This window comes from Vanessa tameamea, chromosome 16 (genome assembly GCF_037043105.1).
Source record: "Vanessa tameamea isolate UH-Manoa-2023 chromosome 16, ilVanTame1 primary haplotype, whole genome shotgun sequence".
NCBI lineage: Eukaryota > Metazoa > Arthropoda > Insecta > Lepidoptera > Nymphalidae > Vanessa > Vanessa tameamea.
In genome coordinates, this window is record NC_087324.1 from 11,755,470 (window position 1) to 11,780,577 (window position 25,108).

A 25,108-nucleotide genomic window follows, 5' to 3' on the forward strand; every position below is an offset into this window, starting at 1 on the left:
AACCTACACTATATATTAAACCTTAATTAAAATATTGAATACACTTTAGTGTTCAGGACCGATATAAAAAAGAAAAAAAAAGAAGTTAATGTCAATGACCACAAATATGTCAAATTGTCAATGTCAAATACACGCTGGTCGCTGATAACTCCTGAGAGTTGAAAAAACGAAAAACGCATGGAATAGTTTTTCACGCGATGATAATTGCATATAATTTTTAAATAATGGCAAAGCTACACAATTATTACGTTTTATGTCCCCTTATTGACCAAAACAGTTTCTTAGGCGTATCTCAAGATCGGGACGATGAAAATGTCATAGTAACCCTAGGTCGCAATGTTGTGAATAAATTCAGAGTAAATAATTCTTCTTTTCGAAGCACATTTGATCATAAATTTAATATGAAGTGCTATTTTTTTATAATAATTTGGTTAGCTTTCAGATCAAAAACAAATTAGCGGTTGGACTTCAAAAGATCATTTAACATCTGCAGTAATATTTGATAAAGAACAAGAAGCTTATGTTGGAGTTTTTAACAGAAATACGATTAAAACTTGGAAAGAGGATTCTGACAACTTAGATAAAATAAAAAAGTATAAGGTAATACTTGAAAATACCACATATTACAATCGCCACCTGGTAGTAAGGCTTGTTGCTCTTCTGCCTGGCCTATTATGTATAATAATATAATATATAACATCTTAATATATATTCAATCATAAGTTTCTCAAATAATCCAAATTATCTTCTTTCAGTTTTCAGTAAATATTTTTAAGCTGATCTCTAGAGGTAATCAATCCTCATTAATTATATTTGAGAATGGAAATTGTGCATCACTCCCATATGCACTTGATAACAGGAAGTCTTATGAAAACAAACAGCTTATTAAAGAGTCTGAAACAATTGTAGACATAGCCTGCTACAGTATAGCGACAAATGATTACATTTGCTATGTTACAAAGAACAATAAAAAAACCTATGATATCATAACATGCACTATCAGGGAAGAACTGGGTGATATAGATAAATCTAAATTAAACAAAACTAAAGTTTCTAGACCGGAGGATGTTTATGTAGTTGGAGAACTAATTAGCACAGGAGATAAACCCTGTGTTTATTTCCTATGTAAGTATCTTTTTTTACATACTTCTTGTAATTTTGAGTTAATATAGCTAAGTGTGATATTCATTGTTTTGCTTTTTCTTCAGGGAGTGACGCTAAATTGACAGTTTATGATTTAATGAAAAAATCTTGGAAAACTATAGGCATAGTGCCATGGATATCTACCTCCTCAAGTGTATCCATTTCATGGATGGGTCAGGATCACCTGATTCTGTTTGGAAGTAACTCGGACCAAGATGGAGCTATTATTGTTGCGTATAATATCATCCTTGGAGTAGGATCATGTAGGTACCCTATGAAAATGTACTCAGAAAATGCAAAATTATATTGTTTTAATGGCCTCATCATCCTCGAAGCTTCAAACCATATTGGAATGCTACCATATGTACTAGAAACTAATAGAAACCTTTCAAGTCTGCTGGGATCCCACGATATTGTTGATGACACATGTGCAGAAATAGCAGACTGGGACACTCCTGTGGAACCCATATTTCATGAAACTGAAGAAATCAGAGAATTACTCAAAGTAGGTCTAACTGAAAGAGGCATGTGCACACAAGTTATTCCACCATTATTAGAAAAGGGGGACTACCAGAAAGTTTTTAAAACTTTGCAGGGTTTTAAAGATATACCTGAATCAATTTTAGTGGTATTATTAAATTATGCAATAAAATTGGTCAATCCACTAAATGTAGATATCACAAATCATGAAGACTTTGTTAAATTTTGTGATTGTGACGATGAATCCGATGAAGTTAAAGAAATCCTCAAAGATAAATTTAAAATTCTTGACTATTTATTTCAAATAACATTTAGTGATGCAATGTTAATACCTTATTTAAGAAATGATTTATCCTTGGATAATGCACTATTTCTTATGTCTTATATATCATATTTACTAGTTGATTCTGACAAAAATTTCAATGCAAGCTATGAAAGCAAACTCTTTGACTGGTGCATCTTACTAATGGATGCATTTTATCAACAGTATTTATTGACAAAAGATGATAAAACAACAATTGTCTTAAATAATACACAGAAAGTTGTAACAAGTCTTATTGATAAATTGATCCAAGTGAACAGCGCTTTGCCCTTGTTACATAAAATCTCATCAGGCAAACATATGGAAAATAATGATGAATCATTGTCATATGCTATTGAGCTAATTGAAATATAGTATTGTTTTTTTAATTTGATTTTTATTATATTTACACACATAATAAAATAAACAACAATTTTATTTTTGGCTTAATAAGAATATGTTTTATGCCTACAGTACTTCACTTAAACATTACAACATTTTATTCTATTGTTTTCTTAGTCGCAGCTCTAGCAAATTGTACAACCATAGGTTTTTCTCTCAATAAATACCCATTAGTTTCATTTAGTGCTTCTTCTGCTATTTTCACTGATGGAAATGTTACAAAAGCTTGACCTTTCATTCTGCCTTCCTGCATGACTCTCACATCAAAACCTAACTGTTCTTCTTCAGGTATATGTTCTACATAACGCTTATATATCCTTTTGACATCTTGCTCTGAGACAGTTTTAGCTAAATTCTTTATATACAACCTCATTGATGGTTCTCCGGGATGATAGTTCTTAAATACGGGCAGAATTTTCATATCACTGTAAGATATTCTATTTGCCAAAAGTTCTTGTCTAGTAATAGTCGGTTGCTCTGGCTCTTCTGCAATTTGCTGAATATCAGCAGGTTGATTTTCTTTTTGAAATTTACCTAACTCACCAACAACCTCTGGTTCATCAGCTTGTTTCTGCAGAGCATCTTGCGATACTACTAGAGATATTTTTTTAGTTTCTGTCACTGGATTGACAACATCAAAAACTTCTTCTTGATTGAGCTTGACTGTTTTTTGTTTTGGTAATAAAGCTGTTGAGAGGACTGCCGCAGGTCGTTTCCTTGTTTTTGGTAAGGTATGTTTCCTTTTTGCGACTGAAGGTAATAATTGTTTTGGGATGTCATCACCACTTGAAATTTCAGACTCCGGCTCACTTGGTTCCTCAGGTGGTAATATTGACATTTCGTCTATGAAATAATCTCTAAAATTTTCTTTGAAAAACTTAACTGCTGTATCATTTTCTTTAAAAGGAGTGCTAAGTGACATCTTGTTCATGAGATGTAGGGTTTGAGTATAAAAGGGTTTGTGAATAAAAAGTTCATATATTATATTAATGATGACTTGTGGGCTTACTTTAGGGTATGAATATCTTAAATGTACTGGTGGTGGCTGGTAAAAGTCGAGTGAAGGATTCCAAGCATTGATAATTCGCAAAAACTCTTTAATCTGATTTGTAATGGTTGAATTATTGTCATCTTTACTCTTAGTTTCAGTAACTGGTTCTTTTTCAAAAGAATATTCTACCACAAGGCGTCGGTGCGCAATTTCTAGCATGTGCAATCGTTGCAAGGATAATTTTGCTTTTTCGACAGTAGCGAAAGACGCGAATATATAATTACGTTTCTTTACTTTTTCCCAAACTTTTAGAGCACCAAAATGTTTAAGTAACTTTTCCTTGTCTTCAAAAGACAATGCCTCTGGAAGATGTCTTATTATGAGTACTTTAGACATGTTATCTCTCTTCTTGTTCCTTCAGATTGATAGCAAATTAATTAAACTGTCCACATAATTGAAGACTATACTGCGTACAACAGTCTTTTATGTAACAATTATATGAATAATCAATAAAATGACAGAATTTCGCCTTTGCAAGTAAATAATATGTACGATTTATAAAAGCATTTTATAAATCGTGGAATATAGTAAATATATTCTTACAAATTGAATAATTATCAATAAACAAAAATAAGTAGCAATCTCGACTTAATGGCACCTACATAAATACGTCTAAAACTTTAAATGAAAAAAGGTGATTTCATTTCACATAGTTGATAAAATTATTTTTAAACGTCAATGTCAAAATGTTTTATGTCAATGTCAAGGGGACAGAGCCCAGGGGAGGCAGGGGAATATTTTGCCCACTACTTGGTACTTAACTACTTACTTACTACTTGACACTTGTATGTTGAAAGTTTTTAGTGTTATCTCAATATGAATTAATTTAAAGATAAAAGGAATAACGTATGAAAACTAATATTTTCTGCAAGTAATTAATATACATTAAAAGAGCTATGACTGAACAAAATGCTAGAAAGGTAGTGAAGGTTGTAGTTTTAGGAGATATTGGTAGAAGTCCACGGATGCAATATCATGCGTTATCTCTCGCCGATTGTGGATTTGATGTGAATATGATTGGTTACGTGGAAACGAAACCTCTTCCAAATATCCAAGAGAATCCTCGAATTACTGTAACTAAACTTCATCCTTTAAAAATAGAATGGGCACCAAAATTGTTACAGTATTTTGCAAAAGCATTGTGGCAAGCAATAAGTTTACTGTTAACATTATTTATAACTGGAAAAAGTAGTCATTTACTGTGTCAGAATCCCCCAGCTGTGCCTACACTACCTATATGTAGATTTTATTGCTTAGTAACTCATACAAAATTTATAATAGACTGGCATAATTATGCATTTTCTATAATGGCTCTTTCACTTAGCTGTAACCATCCTGTCCTAAAAGTATCAACTTATATAGAAAAGTTTTTTGGTCAGTCATCAGATAGTAATTTATGCGTAACATATGCTATGAAGCAGGATTTATTAGAAAATTTCAATGTTATGTAAGTATTTATTTTCTATTTTTGTAATAATGTCCTGGTAAAAAAAAATACATATATATATAAAGTAAATGTTTTTAGGGCAACAGTTCTTTATGATAGACCACCTAATATTTTTAAACCTATAACAGTTCAAGAAAAACATAATTGGTTTGTTAAAATTGGGTCTCAATATAAAGAATTTATAGCTTCGAATATAGATGCAAGTGATATAGCTCATCATAGTGATACAAGGCACACAGCATTTACTGAGGTAGAGCAAAATCAAGTTAAATTAAAAACGAATCGACCTGGATTATTATTCAGCAGCACTAGTTGGACTGCAGATGAGGATTTCAGTATCCTAATGGAAGCCTTACAAGGTGAAGTGTTTCTTTTCAGTTATAAAAAAATTATTAAACTTAAGTGAGAAAATGGTCCCTGTAAGTGACACTACTTCTGAAGTGAAAAGCATTAATAACTCCTCTATAATACTATTGAGCTCCAACTATAAGATCTAAGATTTGGATATGTTATATATGTTAAGAACTTAACTATATAACAGGATACAACTCGGTCTGAAATTACACTGGCTCACTCACTCTTAAAGTTATCATTATTAATAGTTGTCTGATTAAAATATGTTTCAATGTAATAACACTGTGGACTTTTTTTAGTTTATGAGACGACATTTGATGTAGTAAAAAATTTGCCAAAATTAATTTGTGTCATCACTGGCAAGGGGCCTATGAAAGAATATTACAAAGAGCAAATATCTTCTCGTAAGTGGCAGCATGTAACGGTAATAACACCTTGGCTTGAAGCATGTGATTACCCCACCATGGTAGCAAGTGCAGATCTTGGGGTTTGTCTTCACACCAGTTCTTCTGGTTTAGATTTACCCATGAAAGTAGTGGATATGTTTGGTGCTGGGTTGCCTGTTTGTGCATATGACTTCAAATGGTATGTATACTTTATTTTTATGTTATGTGTTTATATATAAACTGATGTACATCAGCCATCCACAAGTTGTGGAAATATTTTGAGGTGATATTTGTCATATTATTGTTACCGATTGGAAGACATTTACCATATTTAAACATTAATTATCTAAATATTTTTTTTTATTACTATGACTGATAGTTTTGTTTAAATTTCCTTTAGTACTACATCTATCTATACAATAATTTAATAACATAAGTTTTATATAATAAACTTTATTAAATTATTTATTAAATAAAGTAATGTTTATCTTTGCATTGGATTATTACAATTTAATTTCTCATGTATAATTCCAGCCTTAATGAGCTAGTTCAAAATGGTGAAAATGGTTATACATTCAGAACTAGCGATGAACTATCAAAACAAATTGTTTTATGGTTTCAAGATTTTCCCAATAATGACAAACAAAATAAAGCAGCAGATAAAATGAGAGAAAACTTAAAGAAATTCCAGGAATCAAGATGGGAAGACAATTGGAATCTAAGAGCAAAAAAATTATTTGAGTGATAATTTTAAATGGGAATTAAAGTATAAATCAATTATTTTATTGAATAAACAATATTTTATGATGGATTACTTATTAAAATCAATAAAAATACATGTTTTATTTGGAAATTATATTTACAAAAATAGTATTTCCCTCATACACTAGAACTTACACTAAGAGTCTTTCAATCTCCTGTTGAATGGTTTGAATTTGTGGTTTAAGTTGTGAGCCCTCATTAATAGTTATGGAGCAAGCAACAATGGGCCGAGAGACACCACAGGCCCGTCCTAAAGCTTGCTTAGACCTAACAAACACATATGGTACATTCTTGTCTTCACACAGTATTGGAATATGGAGCACAATCTCCAATGGTTCAGCATCTGCAGCCATGATGATGAATTCCGAAAGACCTCTATTCAATGTCTTAGTTGCCTCATTAGCTCCTTTTCGAAGTTGCTTGTAGTTAGCAGCTTGTTGAACGAGGTTCAATATTTTTGCCGTAAGAGCCGCATCAGCTAAAGGATACGCTTTCGGGTTTACACTTGCTTCACTATCGGCCTGTAAAGAATAATACATAATATAATATACATTGCTTAATAACAATTTAAAAAAAGCCACAGTAACTACCCATAGTGGACTACTATTTATAGTAGTATCAAAAGCTATAGATTAAGGTTTCTGATCTCCTTTCAAAAGCATTGCCATGTGCCATAGCCACGAGTGAGTTAGTTAGCTCAGAATATTTTCCTTCAACCTACATCATAGGGCAAATATTTTACACGAAAATCATGGGTATTCCTTGTCGAAATTTGAAATCGCAATATTGGAATAAGATCAACGGGGTTTTATAAATCAATCGTTCAACCAATAATGTTAGTATTTTACATATTTGTTAACTAAAACAAGCTACTCTATAGAGGTTAAGACATCAGGCATTAAATACATTCATTCAAAGTTTATGTTCAATGTTGTGCTTATGTTTTTATTTAGTACACAATCTGGTGTCACATGTCAACATAACCTAATAAAATCACGTGTGCACTGTTATGAATGCCGACACAAAAAAAAAATAGCCGCGTCGAAATCTATGAAATTTTCATGTTCTAACTGCGAATTATATGAACATTAAATTAACTTACCATTTTTCCTTCTGTACACCAAGTATTGACAAACTAAATCAACCTCTCAGCGATTACTCGCGTCACTGAGGAAGTTGAATAATATGAAGACTGTATTTAAATTTTCTTATAAATAAATTTAAATGCACTATAGACGATTAAATTATTTTATTTTAGTAATATTTATTTATTCGGATTAAAACTGAAGGCAGTATAACAACGTGAGACGCTGGGACGCTAACCTCCAAAATCTAAATTCACAGAATTGAATTGAATTTCTGATCAAGCCGACAACTGTCAATTTGACAATCAGTGTTGCGTGTACAACTAATTTAAATATATTACATTTTGCAGTATAAAAAAGAAATCCCTTGATATCTTTACTATAAATTTATTATTTTATAGTCTTCTATTTTACCAATAACTTTATGTGTTTGTCATTTATTACAAAATTTATATAGTACGGCCAAGTTTATGCATACAAAATAAACCATTATTGTGTATAGATTTATATTTGAAATAAGAATGTTATTATTTTAATTTTTGTTTACTTACGGAACTCTTTTAATTCCGTATTACTATTATACTATTACCTACTCCTAGTTTTGAAAATTATATTTTGAAATAAGTCATGTGCTGCGTGCAGCATTCAGTGTCTTACACTGTGATTCTTAACAACAGTTTAAAATCACACATCAAACTAAAACAGATAAGTTGTATACGTATGTATAAAATATTCTTATACTTCTTCTTGTTGTTCAGTGGGAAAATATTATTGTTTATAGCGTTGTTTTCATGGTAACAATTAATATTTACAACTATTTTATAAGCTAGTCAGAGCCAGCCCTCTAAAGAAAATAAAAAAATCTGTATAGTGTACATTTTTGGGACTAGACTGACATATTCCACTAAGTGTTGAGACGGTCCAGTATTGAGAACGCGTGAATCTTAACCGATGATTCCAGGTTCAAACACACACAAGCGCTACCGAATTCTCATGTGCATTATGTGTATTTATAATTCATACTCGGCGATGAAGGAAAACAGTGAGGACACCTGTATGTATCTTATTTAATCGCTTATTACAATTTTACGATACACGTTATTCTGAAAAATATAATCTTTGGGGTAATAGAAATAAAATTAAGCATTTTCTCTTTACATTTCTGGAAGTGCTATGATTTAATTGGAAGGTACTGTTTTCTATATTTGAACATATTTTTTTAGAAACAAGTTTTCATAAATATTTGTCCATCAAAAAGAAAAAATAAATAAATAATACAGAATTATGAAACATGGGCCTCATGCAAGTTCATAGTAAATAAACTTTGAATTTATATTTATGTACTTAATTATTTTTATAAAAGTTAACTAAAAATTATGAATTACTTAAATGTTTAAGATACACAAACTATCTATATGGAAAACTTACAAACATCTTAATGAGTAAAATATGTTAATTCATGAAATTACACATTTAATATACTTTTTAAATGTAACAGTAGATTTAAAAAAAAATCGATATTTTTACGTTTAAAAACTACCTTTACTGATTAAATACCCTAGCAGCAATTCACAGAACTATGATATATATATTAACAGCCTAATTTGCGGTAAATTATGAAAAAAATTACTGTTGAGATATTAATAATCACTAATGGTTTAAAATATATTTAAAAATAGTACAAGTACTGAAATAATAAAATAAAAAGGATTGAGTTTTTATGTAAAGCTGTATAAATAGAAAGGAAATCTGGCTGAATTAATTTTATATATAATAACAATAAATTAAAATCGTTAATAGGTAACAAAAGTTATCAATTATATGACATAAATATGTAGGCACATAATTTAAACTATACTCCCAAGAATTAGGTGCCAGGGAGAGATGGTTACATTTTATTCTTAATTTGACTATAAGGTCTTGTATAAGGATAAGCGTCGATACTCTCGTTACGTCAGGTACCAGATGTATAATTGTGAATTAATAGATATAAGAGACTCAAATACGCATTAGTAGATGTTTTTGTATTGGATGCATATGTCCAATTCAATTGGTTGTCAAGCATAGTAAATCGTTATTTTTGTAACTGTGATACGTTACCATTAGTTCCATAAACAGCCACTAGGGAAACTTACCGCCAACAACCCGTGCTAATAAAGAAATTACGGAAAGTGTTAGTATAGACAAAAAAATTAAATATGTAACGAGATCAATTAGTGCTAGTCTAAAATCTTATCAGATTTACATCCCGGCTTTTTTCCTAATTATAAATAATACAACGAACTTGCGAGTGGGAGTGCTATTTTACGATATCCGCCGTCTTTTTCTTTATTGACACCGGTTATACCAGTTAACATTTATCAGCTAACAAATTGTACAAATATTTTTGTAGTCAACTGTGAATAAAAGATGAATTGTTGCATTTACTGTTACAACAATCATATAATTTACAAAAATAAGTTATTTTTACCTCTTCATAGATGCATTACAGTTCATATACAGAATTTATAAATTTTCTTTAATTCCACTATTTTTACATAAAATCCGTAGCGATTGTATATTAACTTACATAAGCATATATTTTATGTTTAATATAAATATTTATAACAATCCTATTTGTTAGTTATATAACATGTAATTTTAAGAGAAAGTACATATAATTACTTTTATTATTAAAAGGCATTCCTTATGTACTATTTTTTTTATTTCTTGTAGTAGGATATACAAAGCCAGATTTAGAGGTTTGTGGCTGGGTAGTATTTTTGAAACAAGATGTAAATACATTAAAGATAACTCTTGATGAAGACCTCCTGGTCAATTTCCATCATTCCTGATATATTATTGTAAACACAACTGACATACCCAGAAAGAATTCAGGCACAAAGGTATATGTGATTATAAACACTGCCAACTTCTAGACTCTGGTAAGAGAATTTCTTGATGACAAATGTTTTTTTGGCACTAACCTAGGTTTGAAATCTTAATATTGAAATTCAGCCAGTATCATTATAAGTTGGAAAATGATCAATTCAAAAGCACATAATTATTTTCTAAGGTTCCATAAATAATACTTGAATAGTCCTTTGTCCATGTAGTCTCACCGTAAAATAGGCCCTATATTTTTAAAAAAATCTTATGAGATTTTTGGAGTACATTTGAATTGTCTTTTCGTTAAGGTATAATTGCTCTTATGTATTACTATATATTGCTTATTTTGGTTCTGCAATTAATAATTTATTACTTTAGACTATATCTTCACTTTGTGGAAACTAGTCCTAATAGGTTTTTATTATATATTTGTTGCCCTCTAACAAAGATACACTTTTAAAAGGAATCCAAATACAAGAAATGTATCATTAACAGTTTCTGGGTCAATAAATGCCTAGACTTCATTATAATTACTTAGCTAAGATGTCTAGTATACCTGTGTATTGTAACTGTGTTGTAACCCTCAAAGTGTTAACTTTACACTTATAAAAAAGTTTAAAAAATTAAATATTGAAATTTATTATTGTTAGTTTTCCACAAGCCAAAAAGAAGTAAATATCTAAGCATGTTTACAGGGCTACCTTACATTGTGCTGCAGATAACAAGAACATATAAGAAATGGTGGAAAACTGAATAATAGTACGACTAGTTGACAAATAAAGTACTAACAGTAACAATATTACTCCGATTTCAACACCTCTGTTGTTCATGAGTTTGTCTTTTCAAAACACAACACTGATTTTCGTTAAAGATGTCTTTTTACCTAACTTTTAAGCACAGTTCATCATGAGTCAGCTGAAGTCACTTAATGTGGCCTCACATACTTATACTAGTTAGGTTTTTTGAACATATTGTTAGAGTTGTTCTGTCCGGTTTGATTTGACAAGAAAGCAAGGTGACCTTTGGGGCATTTATTTGCATAATGACCTTTAGTGCCACATTTGAAACAGGTAACTTCTTCCAGAGGTTTATGCATCATTCTTTGCAATCGTTGCATTTCATCATTATCATTTGCAGGTTTTACATAGCCTAATGCTCTATATCTTGCTTCCTCTTGTTTTTGAGCAACCTCTCTTTGCTGAAATTTAAACATAGAATTAAATTAATAATGGAAATACTGCATTTAAAATTGGCAAATTATGTATTGGATAGCATTTTTTAATATCACATGGTAATAAAATAAATATCAGGTTTAAAATAATTTCTATTTAGGTCTAGTTCAATATTTAGAAATATAAAAAAGGAAAAAAATTCTGAATGCATAATTAATAAAAACCTACTTCTTAAGAATGACATTTATTTCTATAATGTATTTTATTAAAAGATAAGTTATTTTAGGTTATATTTTATAAAATATAATATAACATTTTACAAATAGATACACTTGTAAAAAAGAATTTAATCTTACATCTGGAGGTATCTTGTTGCAGGATGAAGCTTTATGACCGACTTCTGAGCAGTAATGACAAATAGGTAGACGCTTTTGATCCTTCGTTTGTTCTGGTGGAGCAGGCAGCTCAAACCTCGGGTGCATATACTTGCAGCTTGGTCCATCAGGACAGAATCCAGCTAAATAGTTTATGCACAACACTCTTCTGACATGTCTGTGTCGACAGTGGGGGCCATGCCGGCAAAAGCCTCGGTCATACCTGAAGTCAGAAGAATTAATATGAAAACAATTTAAGTCACAATTAGACTAATCTTCTTATTTTTGTATTAGTTAAATTAAATATAATTAATAAAATGTTTGTACTCACCAAGGACAGTCTTTAATTTTACTTTCTGGGTCTATGTGTAAGAAGGGACACTCTTTATTGTGGCAAGCATTGAACCTTGCATAGAAATAACATTCAGGCATTTTGGTCATGTCATATTCATGTAGAAATTCACACTGGTCTCCTTTCTTGCACAAGCCACGAAGCCAATGTTTACAAACAACTGTTCGATCGCCTCTGACATGTCTATAGGGGCACTGAGGTCCATTGTTACACCCACCAGGTTGACTAAAGAATTCGCAAACAGCTGCTGTTGATTCTGAAATGTTATTTATAACAGAATAAAAGCATAATATTAATCATAATTGGTAAGATATTATGTTATTTAAATGTTTCTTACTATCCATCCCAGGAAAGGGAAGCGGCAACGCTCCATACTGTTGTTCTAATGCGTAATCTATATCAAATTTAATATGATCTACGTTTGCGACTATCACCTCCATTTTATAATTTTTCTACAATATTGTATAAATATTTAATCTTAAACGTTATTTCAATATAATTGACGAGCACTTCTGGAAATCGTCACAAGTCACAACTGAAATGACATTTCAACTTCAAGTTAATATCACAAATACAGAGTACATAAACACTAGTAGGTTTACACTACGATATAATTTATAATGGTTATATACACTGTGTTATGTGTCAATACGTATCAATCATTGATACAATTCGATACGATTTAACGAAAGAAATTGTTCTAAAGTTCAAAGAAAAGGGAACCATTATAATAAAGGTATATCCACTTCGTTTTATCAACTGTTAATTTTTTCTTATATGAAACATTTTATTTGGCGGGTCAAACAAGCAGCACTGGTATATGTGATGTGATTATTTTTTATTACTGCTGTCCTACTCTAGTCTGTACTGTAAGTACTGTAACTGTCATTTCATTTGTGTACAGTGTAATGTTATTGTTTTTATTTGCCGCATTTCGTTAGAACTAAAAGCAATAAAAATGTCATTGTCGGATTTAAAACATACTTTAAGAAAATTAGAATTCCCTGCATGTGCAAAGGAAGCTTTAATTAAAATAGGTAACCTATAAATTAATCATCGTTTGAATACCTTTAAACTTATTGAAAACGGCTTAATTCTTATATTTTTTAATTTCCAGAGCAATTGCTGGTCGGGCGCGCTGCACCAACCAGCAAACAACTTGACATAGCTATGGACGTGATATCTGAATTTGTATTTTGTGAAACTGATCGTCGGGGAAACCGACGTGGTTTAAATCCGCTTCAAGAATTGCAACTCATAGATATCATTTGTGACTATCTTTCAGCATGCACGAACGATACCACTAAGAATACCATATTCCTCTCACTTTTTGGGGGCATGGAAAATCAGAGAAAGTTAAAAGTTCTTAGCATTCTTGCTAGCATGGCTGTTTCAGCTTCTAGTACACCTGTTAGTATTCTGTAATGAATAAAATTTATTAATATTTATTATAGGATTATTATATTAAAATAAAATTGAATCAATTGCTAGGTTAATTTTATTATTATATTGTTTTTTTGAGTTTTTACATGAATTAGTCAAAATTTATTGAATATTTAATTCTAATAATATAATGTTGGTCTTTAGGTATTATTAGCAGTGGGTGTATGGCTGCAGCAAATGGGATGTTCATCTCAGCAATCTTTACAATTAGTAGAGAATGTAATCAAAGACCATTTTTTCTTAAACACTTCTAATCAGCTTGCTCTGAAGTCATTAGCCACAACAGCACCACAGTTTGTTTCCAACTTTATTACTGCTGTGACTGAATTGTACATGCATGACTTGCAAAAAGCTAAGAAAATGCCACCAAAGAATTTGCTAGAAGTTATAACATCTTGGGTGAGATTCCAACTATAATATTTGTATTTTAATTTATTTTCTTGATTAACTTTAATATTGGTGAAGCCACTCAAATTTATTTTAATAAGCAAGTAGATGTTTACTGCCAATAATGAATAGTAATATCCAAATAATATTGTAAAATAAAAATTGCATGTTTATGGGTTTATTTTATCATTCAGGTTTATTCAAATCCATCATTGTGCATGTCGGCACAACTGAATCCTGCTGCTTTGCCAAGTGGTTCTATACCAATGGCAGCTGTCACTCCGCTCGCAGGTCTCATACATTGGTGTGCCCTAGCACCACTTTATATAGATGATGGTAATTATGTAATCTGGCTATTAATAGTATTCATTATTTTTAATTTTTACTGTCCATAGAAATTAGTGCTATAAGAATTATTAACAATTGCTACAAGTGATGCTTTTTGACAGTAGAATATCTGATTAGTGGGTGTTACCAACCCAGATCAGCACAAAGTCCTATACTGAATAATTATAATACAATGAGTATTTTGTAAATGTAAAATTTATTAAATTTGTAGATACAGAAATGGAAGAAATACCAATAAAAAAGATTAAATTAGAAGATGAAAAACCATCAATAGTTAAATCACTACCAAGCAAAGCTCTCTCAGAGTCAGAGCTATATATTAAGTTGCACCTTGGAGTATTACACAGCTTGCGAGCTGGACGGCGTACACATGGACCTCCCACAGCAGTAAATGCACAGCATTTGGCAGCTTTAACCCCATTGGTGCAGGCTTATGCACACCAACTACTCAAGTTTGGTGTTAAATTGCAAAGTGAAACCAAATTGCAGGTGAGAATATTACAGCACTGTTATTTTTTATTTTGTATAGATGATCTTTAACAATTATAAGCATGTTTCAAACAAATTGAGTATCACATTTTTGTTGTGAGTTTATATAATATTGGAGAGTAATTAAAATTAATTGCTTATTTTCAGGATTGTTTAGATAGAATAGGTCAAGCGGTGCAAGTAGCACTTGCTAATGGCTGCGTGTATGGTAACATCAGCAATCTTCTTGCTGCTTTAGATACCTTGCCAGAGAACAGGTTGCTGCGAATCATAATTAAAAGCCATCAGCAAAGCATATGACGAATGCTTTGAGATTAGTGAAATGGCTAAGCAAAAACTCTTAATTTATGAAAAAATAGGAACACTTGGTCAAACTTGTAAATATCACCTATATATGTAGAAAATCAACTAGATTTGAAAACTTTTGATTTTTTGATCAGGTTCCTTATTGTATTGGCTCATGTAGTGATTAATTATAAATATACATGAAATTGTACATATTGATATAAAATGATATTCTGTAATTGTCTAATTTTAATTAGATATTTAGCAATCTCAAAACTTTAATAGTCATTTAAAAATGGAGACCATTTCATATCATCTTTATTTGAGATTTTAATGTAAATCTTAAACATACTAGTTCTATTGGCAATAAACATCTCTCAATGTAGTACTAAAGTGGAGGTTGGTAAAAATAAAATTTAAAATATGATAAAGTTTTATTTTAAAAAGGTTTAAACCTACGACTTTGTTTTATTTGTGCAATCTTTTTCTTATCTTCTTCAAATTTCTGTCTTAAAGCTACAATGTGTTTCATCTTGGACTCCCTTATTTGGAAAGTATAAAAGTTCTTTAGTTCCTTTCTTTTCTTGTTCTTCTCTTCCTTGGCCATTATTTTGTTTTCCACTTTTTCTGAACGAGCAAAGCTTTGGACTTTACCTTTTTTAGTAACTGTTACCCATCCTTCACTGTCTTCCTGTTCTAATGCCTTTTCTTGCTTTTCTACTTCTTCAGATTTTTTATCATAATTTTTCATAAATGCTTCTATTCTTTCCTTCATTGCTTTAGGTGTTTCAATTGAATTATTGTATTCATCAATCCACTTTTTCATTCCAAGTTTTATTTCATGACCATTAGAATTCATGGGACATAATTTAGTTAATTTAAGGGCTTTGTCCAATTCAGACACTTTTTTAAATACTAAATAACATACCTTAAATGATGGTTTCTGAGGTTTTTTTAGAAATGTATTCAAATTTGTCTCTGTTGAGGTTGAATTAGGTTTTGTTGAGAATATTACAGATTGGACTGTTCCAGCTGCACTAAAAGCGTTCATTAAACCTTTTTCATCGGCATATGGAGGTATGTTTACGATAAATAGTGTTCGTCCGGACGGTTTATCATTCGTATGTTCTCGTACTGAATGTTCTTTGAAATAAATTACATGTGGTGAAATAGTATTCTCGTTAAGTTTCAATTCTAATGCTGAAAAAAAAAAAACGTATTATTTGGACGGATAATTCCGTTATTTTATTGTAATAACTATTTTTATAAAAATAATGATGTACCTTTAAACTCGGGTGTCTTTTTTGTAGACTTCATGTTAATTGAAAAAATAATCTCATTTATTTATTTTAGAGACCTTGTTAAAAGTTTTATTTAATAACATCAAGCTCAGACAGTCACATCGGTTTTTGTTACTGTTGTTGAATACATGCTTGAAAGTAAAAATATCATAGGTTATGTCGATTGTCGGCAGAGACAATTGACATTTGACAACTTACTCCTCTTGAGTCTTGACTCGCGTCATGACCCTTTACTGTCATACTGTTAATTTTTTTTGGTATCTTAGCTATTCAGCTTCGATTTATTGAAGTTCCTATTATTTTACATTTTAAAAATTTCATCTTAAACTCTCGAGTAGTCAAATAAAAAAGAATAATTTTGTTTGATGCAGTCATTGTATTAAATCATATCATCAATATTACGTTCAGAAGTTAAACAACTGACGTTTAATGTCTTGATAATCTGTTAAATTTAGCTATTTGTCTCTGTTGGCGAAAGAATTTTGACGAAAAGCATTTGTGTGTCTAAAGTTTTGATCGTACTTTCGTTTAATTCTACGGCAATGTGTGATTATATTTTAAATTTGAAAACAATTTCTAGTAATGCTATCCACAACTGCAAATAGTAAAGTGAAAAGTTCTAAATTATCGGATAATATTGACGTTCCAGATCGGGACGAAATCGGTCATGAAAACACAACGGATGATAAGGTCAGAGGTTATGTTGGATCCTACGATGCACCTTCATCGTTCGGAGGTCCCAGGGACTCTCGGTTCCGGTCGCGTGGTCGTGTCACCGAATTTCGGCACTCCAGGGGCGGAAGTAGAGGTGGAACCAGAGGCCGTGGCGGTTTCCCGCCAAGGGGTGATCGCGACGAAAACTCCTACAAATATCACGAACCGTTAGCTGTTACTAATAATGACAACTGGTCACAGGGAAACAATAACAAATTTTATGAAAGATCCGACTTGGTAGTAAATCTACCTGAGGACCCGCGTATATCTAAGCTCTTGCGTCGTCTATGCGCTGAAGTCGATATTGAAAAATCTCTCGCTATATGTACGAAGTTACAAGACGCTGTTATGATGCCAGAAAATGCGCGTTATATCAGAAGATCGTATGATATATTAGTGGAATCATTGTTAGATGTGCTTTATGATGCTCCAAGCCCTGAAACTAAAGAGAGTGCTGCCGTGGTTCTCGGCAGAATCGGTTATGTTATGGGACCTGATTATCGAAAACATCTGGACTGGATCATATCTACCTATGCAATGCATAACACTTCAATTAAACATTTGCTTATTCTCTCATTCACTGAGACTTTCCAATTAGACTTTCAGAATACCAACTTGAATGATTTTGCTGAAATAACTTTGAACAAGCTACAAGTAATCATTGAAGCTACAGACTCAGCCAATGTGTTTATGGCTGCCATAAATGCCATGATAGTGATGTCGAATTCTTATCCTGAACATTTTGCAAACCATTTTGTTGATACAGTTGATATTCTAGTGGGCTGGCATGTAGATAATGCTCAACCACAAAAAATCAAGGAATTCGCCCTCCAGTCTTTATTTAAATTGAGTCGGCACTGGCAGGCTGATGTTGGTTTTTCAGTGAACTTGTTAAATCAATTTGTGGAAGATATGGTGGCCTACTGTAATGACTTAGATACTAATAAAAGCGACAAAGATGGTGAAGTTAATTCATATGATGACTGTATGCAAAAGATTGCGTCATTTTTAAATGTATTCAATACAGTCGTTAAAAGTTTGGGTACTTTGTTAAGCCCTAATGTTTCTCAATCAGTTTCGTGGACCTTTTTAACTGATTCCTTGTCTAAAATTCTTCAGGTATTGAATGAAACACTAAAGGAAGATGCAGAATCAGACCTAATTCTTGCAGGTAATGAAAGTATTACACTACTTCTAAAATACTTGCAAAATAAATCCTCACCATGTCTGCCTGCTCTATTTTCCTTGATATCTATGGAAATAGTTAGCTTTTTGCAAGCAGAAGAAGACGTGTGCCTCAGCATTATAGAATTAATATCTATAACTATAAAAGAAATTGCATCAAATTTACCCATAGAATTTATTGCTCAAACAATTGGACCTGGATCGTTGTTGCGGCCTCTCCGCTTGTCTAATAATTCCCAAATACTAAATGGTGTTATGTCTATATACACTAATCTTCTTAACCTGAAGAATATTCCACTCTTGCAAGAAACATATAAATTTGTTTTAAATGATATGCAGAATTCATACACCATTTTGTTACCTGATATACAGATCATTGAAGTTGAATATTCAGAAGAATACACTAAAGATGATGCGGAACGGAATATAATATTCTTCCTTCAATGTTTAAGTGACTTAGCCAATGCGAGCAATTCCATTATAGGAATGTGGGCTTTACAACCGAGCATCTTAGAGTTACTGGCTATTAAAATGTGCCCACATGATGAAGTTTTGATGAAAGAGAGACCTGCATTACAATATGCCATTCTTTACTTACTTTATTCACATTGCAAGAAAAATAATCATTTCATTGCTTCAAGTGATTTAGTGACAAATTCACAACAAAGAGCTAAAGATATATTCGGATTGTCTAATCTTTCATTAGGAGAAGTCTCTAACACAAGTCCAACATCAGGTCACCTAGGTGTTATTTTAAACACTTTGAGCATTGTTCTTGATGATCAAATGCCAAATGAAACATTGAGTTTAATTTTATCATGGATATCAGACATATTTTGCCAGTTGGATAAGTATTTGCCCATAGTAGGCATGTCAAAGAGTTTCCTTGTATTGATTACAAATATGCTGGCATTGGCATATTGTTTTGATGGAAATATTGTTTTACTTGTCATCAAGAACTTTTATTTCTTACTTAAGAATAGAAATATGGTATGGAATATGCTTTTGCTTAAAACTATAGCAGTTCTGTGTACATTACACATTGATAACAAAAACAAGGCCCTAGCAGATATATGTAAAAGGGTTCTATTTGAGCTACCTTGGGATATAGTACAGCAAGAGTTTGATAAGCAGACAGTTAAAATATTTTCAAGCCGAAAAGGTAATAATTTTGTTCTCAACTGTGACACAAAACTTAATTCCTTCAAAGAATATTTAATGAGAGGTTCGTTTACTACATTGCCTAATCATCACTTTAAAGTCACAATAAATTGTCTGATGCAAACAAATCTGGATGATACAAAATTTTTGTTAGACATATTTGTCTCTTCCTGGCCATTGCAAGGTCAAGATATAGATGAAAATAACTTATTATTTTTCCGGCAATGCTCAACAAACTTCAAATCTATTTTGGTCAGTTGGGCGCTATCTGAACTAGCACAAACATGTATAATTCAAAAACTTAGAACAGTACTAGGTAAGCCACAAGAAACATTTACAAAAATAGAAGGTACATTAAAGGCAGTTGCAAGGGAAATAAGTTCAAATGAAACAAAATATGTAGCCGGAGAGAAAAAGCTGCTAGAGGTTGTTGTAGCAGAACAAGTTAGAGTACGCTGGCTCGTGGAGTTTATGATGTTTTTAGAGAAATACACATACAATGCCGCTGAAGGCACTGCAACGGTTTTGCCTGCTGTTGCAAAACCTGTAAAAACATTTTTTCACACAAATTGGTCAACTTGTCGAGAATGGCAGAACAGAGTCCGTCCTGCAGCTCTTGCAGTAAGTGTCTATGGTGGTCACTATGGTGCTGCTATCTACCATGCTTCATTGATATTACAAAATGCCGCCGCATCTCGAACTAACATTGATATTGAAGCCATAACGATGAGTGTAGCTCGCGCTCTTATTAAGATTAAAGAACCAGAAGTTTTGCATGGTTTATATGTATGGATTAAGCAAACATTTGATTTGCAGTTTTCTTGGCTTATCGGAGCAGCAGAACAGGCTAATTCTCATTTTGAGTCAGCAGCTGATTTTTATAAAAAACTATGCAGTGCAAATTCGAATGATGACAATAATGAAGTATGTATTCCTCAATCTGAAATTAAAGTCAATAGATTTGTAGATAATCAAATATTGGAAAGTTATAAAAATATACAAAGTTGGGAGGACATGGAAGATTGGAAAGAAATTACTAAACTATGTAAGCATACATCTCCGTGGGAGTCATTCTCGGACTTAAAAATGTTCGACGATAATGATGAAATCCCAGGACTTTGTAACTGGAATATACTCGATACGGAAGTTAATGAAATATCTAAAAACTCCTGTTCATATCAAGGTTTGATGGACAAAATTGAAACTACATTAATATCTTCAGCTCTTAATATTTACAACGATGAATTTAATGATAAATACGAGCCGTTACTTAATAAATGTGAAGAATTACTGAACACAAGTGCTGAAGAATTTGTAAGAACTAATGCCGTTCATTTCCTAAAAGACGTCGCAGTAATGCAATTAGCTAATCATGGTCTTATGAATGTTATTAAAAATGGAAAAGCTGTGTCAAATCCTTTTAAACCTTCTGCTTTAAAGGAAAATACTTATGGCACAGAAATGAAAAACCTTACTCGTATTTTATGGTGGCATCAATATTTCACAAAGCTCAACATGAATGAGGAAAATGTTTTTTACAATGAATGTCTTAGATTAGACGTAATTAAAAGTGCTAGGAAAAATGCGAACCTATTAATGGCGAAAAGGGAGCTGTTGAAGCACTTTAAAAATAATCCAGCTTTCCAGCTGTGCTTAAATGTAAACAACTTAGAGGAAGTAAGTGATGTACTTCTCTTATCGACAAATACATATGACCTTGATATTTGGACATTAAATAACGCTACTGCATTGACAGAACTTTGCAAAGTGACTTATGCAAAAGAAGACTCCAAAGCGCAAGCTATAAATCTCTGCGCTAGTATATCACTTGGATTTTCACAGAGGTTAGCAATGGGTGAGCAAAATTATGAGCTGCGAGAAAAGGGAACTAGGATGTTGTTAACTCTTTCAAAATGGGTTCAAAATGAAAGTGAGAATGTTTTAGAAAGCGATTCACCTTTAACAAAATTAGTGTCAGCTTTACCAGAGATTGGTTTGGTAGATAATAATATTTCAGAAAATGTTATTCCCCTGACTGACTCTGCTGTTGGAAAATTATTGCAATTTGGAGTTAATCAATGTCCAGGTTTAGCGAAAGCTTGGGCAAGTTTTGCTGCGTGGTGTTTCAGATGGGGTCGCAAAATGGTTGAATTTAGTTCAAAAACCCGTGAGCAACTCACCGATAACGATAAACTTCAAATAGAAAGCGTCATGATAGGATGTTCGCCACAAGATTTTGAAGCGGTTTGTGAAATATTATCAAAAACAAAAGCAACCTGTGACGAAGAAGATATTGATTGGAACGAAATTAATACATCTGAAATGATTGAAAATCAATTGCGTACGGTACCATCTTTAAATAACGCATTTCCTGAGCATCTTGCTTTGCTGGTAGATATCTGGCGTCAAGCGCAGAAAAGAGTCTTTTCGTATTTCGAATTATCAGCTGACGCCTATTTCAAATTTTTGCAATTGATATGTGCTTCCGATTATATAAATCATAGTGGTGAAAACGCAGTTGTAAACGCAACTTTAAGATTATTACGGCTAATAGTAAAACATGCCATGGAATTACAAACTGTTCTTGAATCAGGATTAGCGAACACACCAACCCAACCATGGAAAGTTATAATACCTCAGTTGTTTTCAAGACTTAATCATCCAGAAACATACGTAAGAAAATGCGTTTCTGACCTATTATGTCGATTAGCAGAAGACACGCCTCATTTGATTACATTTCCTGCAGTAGTAGGAGCGGTTGAAAATGAACAAAATAGTTTCACAGACTTGCATGTACCGAGATCGTTTTTGTCTAATGACGACGCTGAAAGTGACGATGATAATTTAGATTTGGAAGACTCTGGTAGCGACAAAGTCGTCAATAATGAATTAAATTCATGCTTCTTAGACATGGTCGAAACGTTAGCTAAGCAGGCCCCGAAGACCATATTACAAGTAAAATTATTAGTGAAAGAGTTGCAGAGAATAAATTTGTTATGGGATGAATTGTGTCTGGGAACATTGGCGCAACATCATACTGAATTCAGCAAGCGTCTTACTCAGCTGGAGACCGAAATCGCAAAAGTAAAAAACAACGCAAATCTTACGCCAGAAGAAAAAGAAAAACTAATAAAAGAGAAACATCGGATTATATTTGAACCGGTAGTCTTTGTCTTGGAACAACTAAATCAAATAACGTCGGCTGAACCAGAAACTCCTCACGAGACTACTTTCCAAAACAAATTTCAATCTATTATTGTGGATGTTATTGACAAATTGAAACATCCTGCGAATCCTGAGAAGCCTCAAGAATCGTGGGCACCACTAAAGCAGCTACAATTGAAGTTGCAGCAAAAAGTAAACAAAAGAACATCTTATATTTTAAAAATGTCCGATATAAGTCCCATATTGGCTGAATTAAAAAATACTGTAATAACAATGCCCGGACTGCATACAAATCAAAGAACCGTAAGAATTACTATAAAATCGATAGAAAACAATGTTGCTATTCTACCGACTAAGACCAGGCCTAAAAAATTAGTATTTCATGGTTCCGATGGTAAATCGTACACCTATCTATTCAAAGGCCTAGAAGACTTACATTTAGATGAAAGGATAATGCAACTATTATCAATAACGAACACTATGCTAGCTCGCGACTCTGAAAACAATGACAATCAAACATACAGAGCTCGTCATTACTCGGTTATTCCTCTTGGACCGCGATCAGGGCTGATAAGCTGGGTAGACAATGTGACACCTTTGTTTGCCTTATACAAGCGTTGGCAAAATCGCGAGGCAGCAATACAGTCCGCAAAAACGAATAAAACTGTGAATGTTCTTCGAGCATCAGAGCTTTTCTACAATAAGCTCAATCCCTTGTTGAAAGAAGCGGGTATATCAACAGAGAACAGAAAAGAGTGGCCAGTGTCAATTTTGAAACAAGTTCTACAAGAGTTATCATCGGAGACACCTCGCGACCTGTTGTGGAGGGAATTGTGGTGCAGCAGTGTGAGCCCAGAGCAGTGGTGGCAAATGACTCGTCGATATAGTTACTCGGTTGCCGTAATGAGTACGATCGGGTATATTATCGGTTTGGGTGACAGACATTTAGATAATGTGTTAGTGGACTTAACGTCTGGTGAGGTGGTGCATATAGACTATAACGTGTGCTTCGAGAAGGGCAAGACTCTGCGGGTACCGGAAAAGGTGCCATTTAGGATGACCCCCAATTTGGTTACGGCTCTTGGTGTAACCGGAGTTGAGGTAAGTGTTTTCAATTTTTGAGTATGTAATATAATACGATTTGATAAATGCGATTTTGATTATTTATATATCGAATAAACGAAGCAACTTTCTTGTGTTGGTGTGCGTAACAGCTACGCTTGTCGTTCGCCAAACGTCTTACTATTTTACTAGTGTGTGTGTACTTAGTGGCCAACTGTTCGGCATATATCTAGACATAAATTTAAATAATCAATTAAGTGCGGTATAATTTCATGATATATTACGTAACCAAAACGTGATTCTAAGATATGGACGACTCGATGTGTAACGATGTCATATTAATTCCATCACCAATTATTATCATTTAGCCGATAACGGAGTATAGTTAAAGTATTGAAGTTCTCATTTTAAAAATTGTTATTTATAAATAATTATGTTCCGTTGTGAATGTTACTACTATGTAGTGAATAAAAGTTTTAGCTATGCAATTATACAAACTAGTAGTCGTAATTCGACCGTTTATTTATTTATTTATTTAAAAGGTACATCAACATCACACATATTCAGCACTTATAAATAACAGATAAAACAAGAGAAAAAAATTAGGACCTGATATGAGTGACAATTATAGGTGTACACAACATTCACACAAAAAAAAAAAAACCGTTGTTAATATATACTAATATTATAAATGCAAAAGTAAATCTGTTTGTCTGTCTGCCTGTTACCCTCTCACGGCTAAACTCCAGAACCGATTTTGATGAAATTTAGTACGAAACATGCTTGAACCTAGAGGACGGACATAGGCTAATTGTTTGAATTCACCGACAATAATAAAAAAACAAAATAAGCAACTTAGCTTAATGGTCGATGTGCCATTGAAAAACCGAAGAAAATTTCAAGATAATTATTTTTTTTCAATATTTACAGAGAGTTATGTTTTTAACATTGGCAGTATGAACGTATACAATGAATGTTTTGTTTAATTTAATAAAAGGGATTTTTTGAATTTTTTCTCTATATAAACTAATCCAAATCACGTTGAAAGTTGTCACTTTAGATATATATATATGCAGATACAAAAATTCGTTACTTTCTTGGTGAGAAATAAAAGATCAAAACATGATATAGAAAAAGGAAACTTAATGGCTCGGACGTAAAGTTTGCAGAGGAAGACATTATATACTAAAAAAGTGCGTGTATTTTATGTAGGCGTGTAAGAAGTTTTACGGTGTACTTAAAAATAGTATTTAATTGCTTGCAAATAATGAGCAATCAGCTTATCAATAACAAAATAATTATTATTAATATTACACCCACTTACAAATTTACAATCATTCACGATTTAAATATATAATAAAACAAATATTTTAAATAAGGTAAAATTTAGA

The 25,108-nt window shown here is 32.2% G+C and overlaps 8 protein-coding genes across 8 annotated transcripts in view; 4 read left to right on the forward strand and 4 right to left on the reverse strand.

Annotated features, from left to right (window-relative positions):
- The first annotated feature begins 121 nt into the window (after window positions 1-121).
- Window positions 122-2,313, forward strand: LOC113394232 (nucleolar protein 11). Its single transcript, XM_026631470.2, has 4 exons — window positions 122-356; window positions 436-600; window positions 756-1,125; window positions 1,209-2,313. The coding sequence occupies exons 1-4, from the start codon at window positions 225-227 to the stop codon at window positions 2,297-2,299; spliced, it is 1,758 nt and encodes a 585-aa protein (XP_026487255.2). The 5' UTR covers window positions 122-224; the 3' UTR covers window positions 2,300-2,313.
- A 31-nt stretch (window positions 2,314-2,344) lies between these two features.
- Window positions 2,345-3,997, reverse strand: LOC113394233 (RNA-binding region-containing protein 3-like). Its single transcript, XM_064217395.1, has one exon. The coding sequence runs from the start codon at window positions 3,711-3,713 to the stop codon at window positions 2,424-2,426; it is 1,290 nt and encodes a 429-aa protein (XP_064073465.1). The 5' UTR covers window positions 3,714-3,997; the 3' UTR covers window positions 2,345-2,423.
- Window positions 3,998-4,144: 147 nt separating this feature from the next.
- Window positions 4,145-6,371, forward strand: LOC113394236 (chitobiosyldiphosphodolichol beta-mannosyltransferase). Its single transcript, XM_026631475.2, has 4 exons — window positions 4,145-4,824; window positions 4,903-5,183; window positions 5,478-5,763; window positions 6,099-6,371. Exons 1-4 carry the CDS (start codon window positions 4,274-4,276, stop codon window positions 6,307-6,309), a joined length of 1,329 nt encoding a protein of 442 aa, XP_026487260.1. The 5' UTR covers window positions 4,145-4,273; the 3' UTR covers window positions 6,310-6,371.
- A 33-nt stretch (window positions 6,372-6,404) lies between these two features.
- Window positions 6,405-7,687, reverse strand: Hoip (hoi-polloi). Its single transcript, XM_026631476.2, has 2 exons — window positions 7,429-7,687; window positions 6,405-6,847 (listed from the first exon to the last, which is right to left on the reverse strand). The coding sequence occupies exons 1-2, from the start codon at window positions 7,429-7,431 to the stop codon at window positions 6,458-6,460; spliced, it is 393 nt and encodes a 130-aa protein (XP_026487261.1). The 5' UTR covers window positions 7,432-7,687; the 3' UTR covers window positions 6,405-6,457.
- Window positions 7,688-10,815: 3,128 nt separating this feature from the next.
- On the reverse strand, window positions 10,816-12,721 carry LOC113394263 (cleavage and polyadenylation specificity factor subunit 4). The gene is made up of 4 exons (XM_026631505.2): window positions 12,515-12,721; window positions 12,157-12,433; window positions 11,808-12,048; window positions 10,816-11,477 (listed from the first exon to the last, which is right to left on the reverse strand). The coding sequence occupies exons 1-4, from the start codon at window positions 12,615-12,617 to the stop codon at window positions 11,229-11,231; spliced, it is 870 nt and encodes a 289-aa protein (XP_026487290.1). The 5' UTR covers window positions 12,618-12,721; the 3' UTR covers window positions 10,816-11,228.
- Window positions 12,722-13,058: 337 nt separating this feature from the next.
- On the forward strand, window positions 13,059-15,183 carry LOC113394261 (integrator complex subunit 15). The gene is made up of 6 exons (XM_026631502.2): window positions 13,059-13,214; window positions 13,295-13,587; window positions 13,765-14,019; window positions 14,202-14,343; window positions 14,567-14,844; window positions 14,992-15,183. Exons 1-6 carry the CDS (start codon window positions 13,136-13,138, stop codon window positions 15,142-15,144), a joined length of 1,200 nt encoding a protein of 399 aa, XP_026487287.1. The 5' UTR covers window positions 13,059-13,135; the 3' UTR covers window positions 15,145-15,183.
- Window positions 15,184-15,544: 361 nt separating this feature from the next.
- On the reverse strand, window positions 15,545-16,598 carry LOC113394262 (ribosomal RNA-processing protein 7 homolog A). The gene is made up of 2 exons (XM_026631504.2): window positions 16,413-16,598; window positions 15,545-16,329 (listed from the first exon to the last, which is right to left on the reverse strand). Exons 1-2 carry the CDS (start codon window positions 16,444-16,446, stop codon window positions 15,569-15,571), a joined length of 795 nt encoding a protein of 264 aa, XP_026487289.2. The 5' UTR covers window positions 16,447-16,598; the 3' UTR covers window positions 15,545-15,568.
- A 275-nt stretch (window positions 16,599-16,873) lies between these two features.
- The window catches only part of Nonc (no-on-and-no-off transient C), a 110,597-nt gene continuing 102,362 nt past the window's right edge, over window positions 16,874-25,108 (forward strand). Inside the window, exon 1 of the mRNA XM_064217316.1 lies at window positions 16,874-23,756. Coding sequence (XP_064073386.1) covers window positions 17,013-23,756 — 6,744 coding nt within the window. The 5' untranslated portion in view covers window positions 16,874-17,012. The remainder of the gene's footprint in view (window positions 23,757-25,108) is intronic.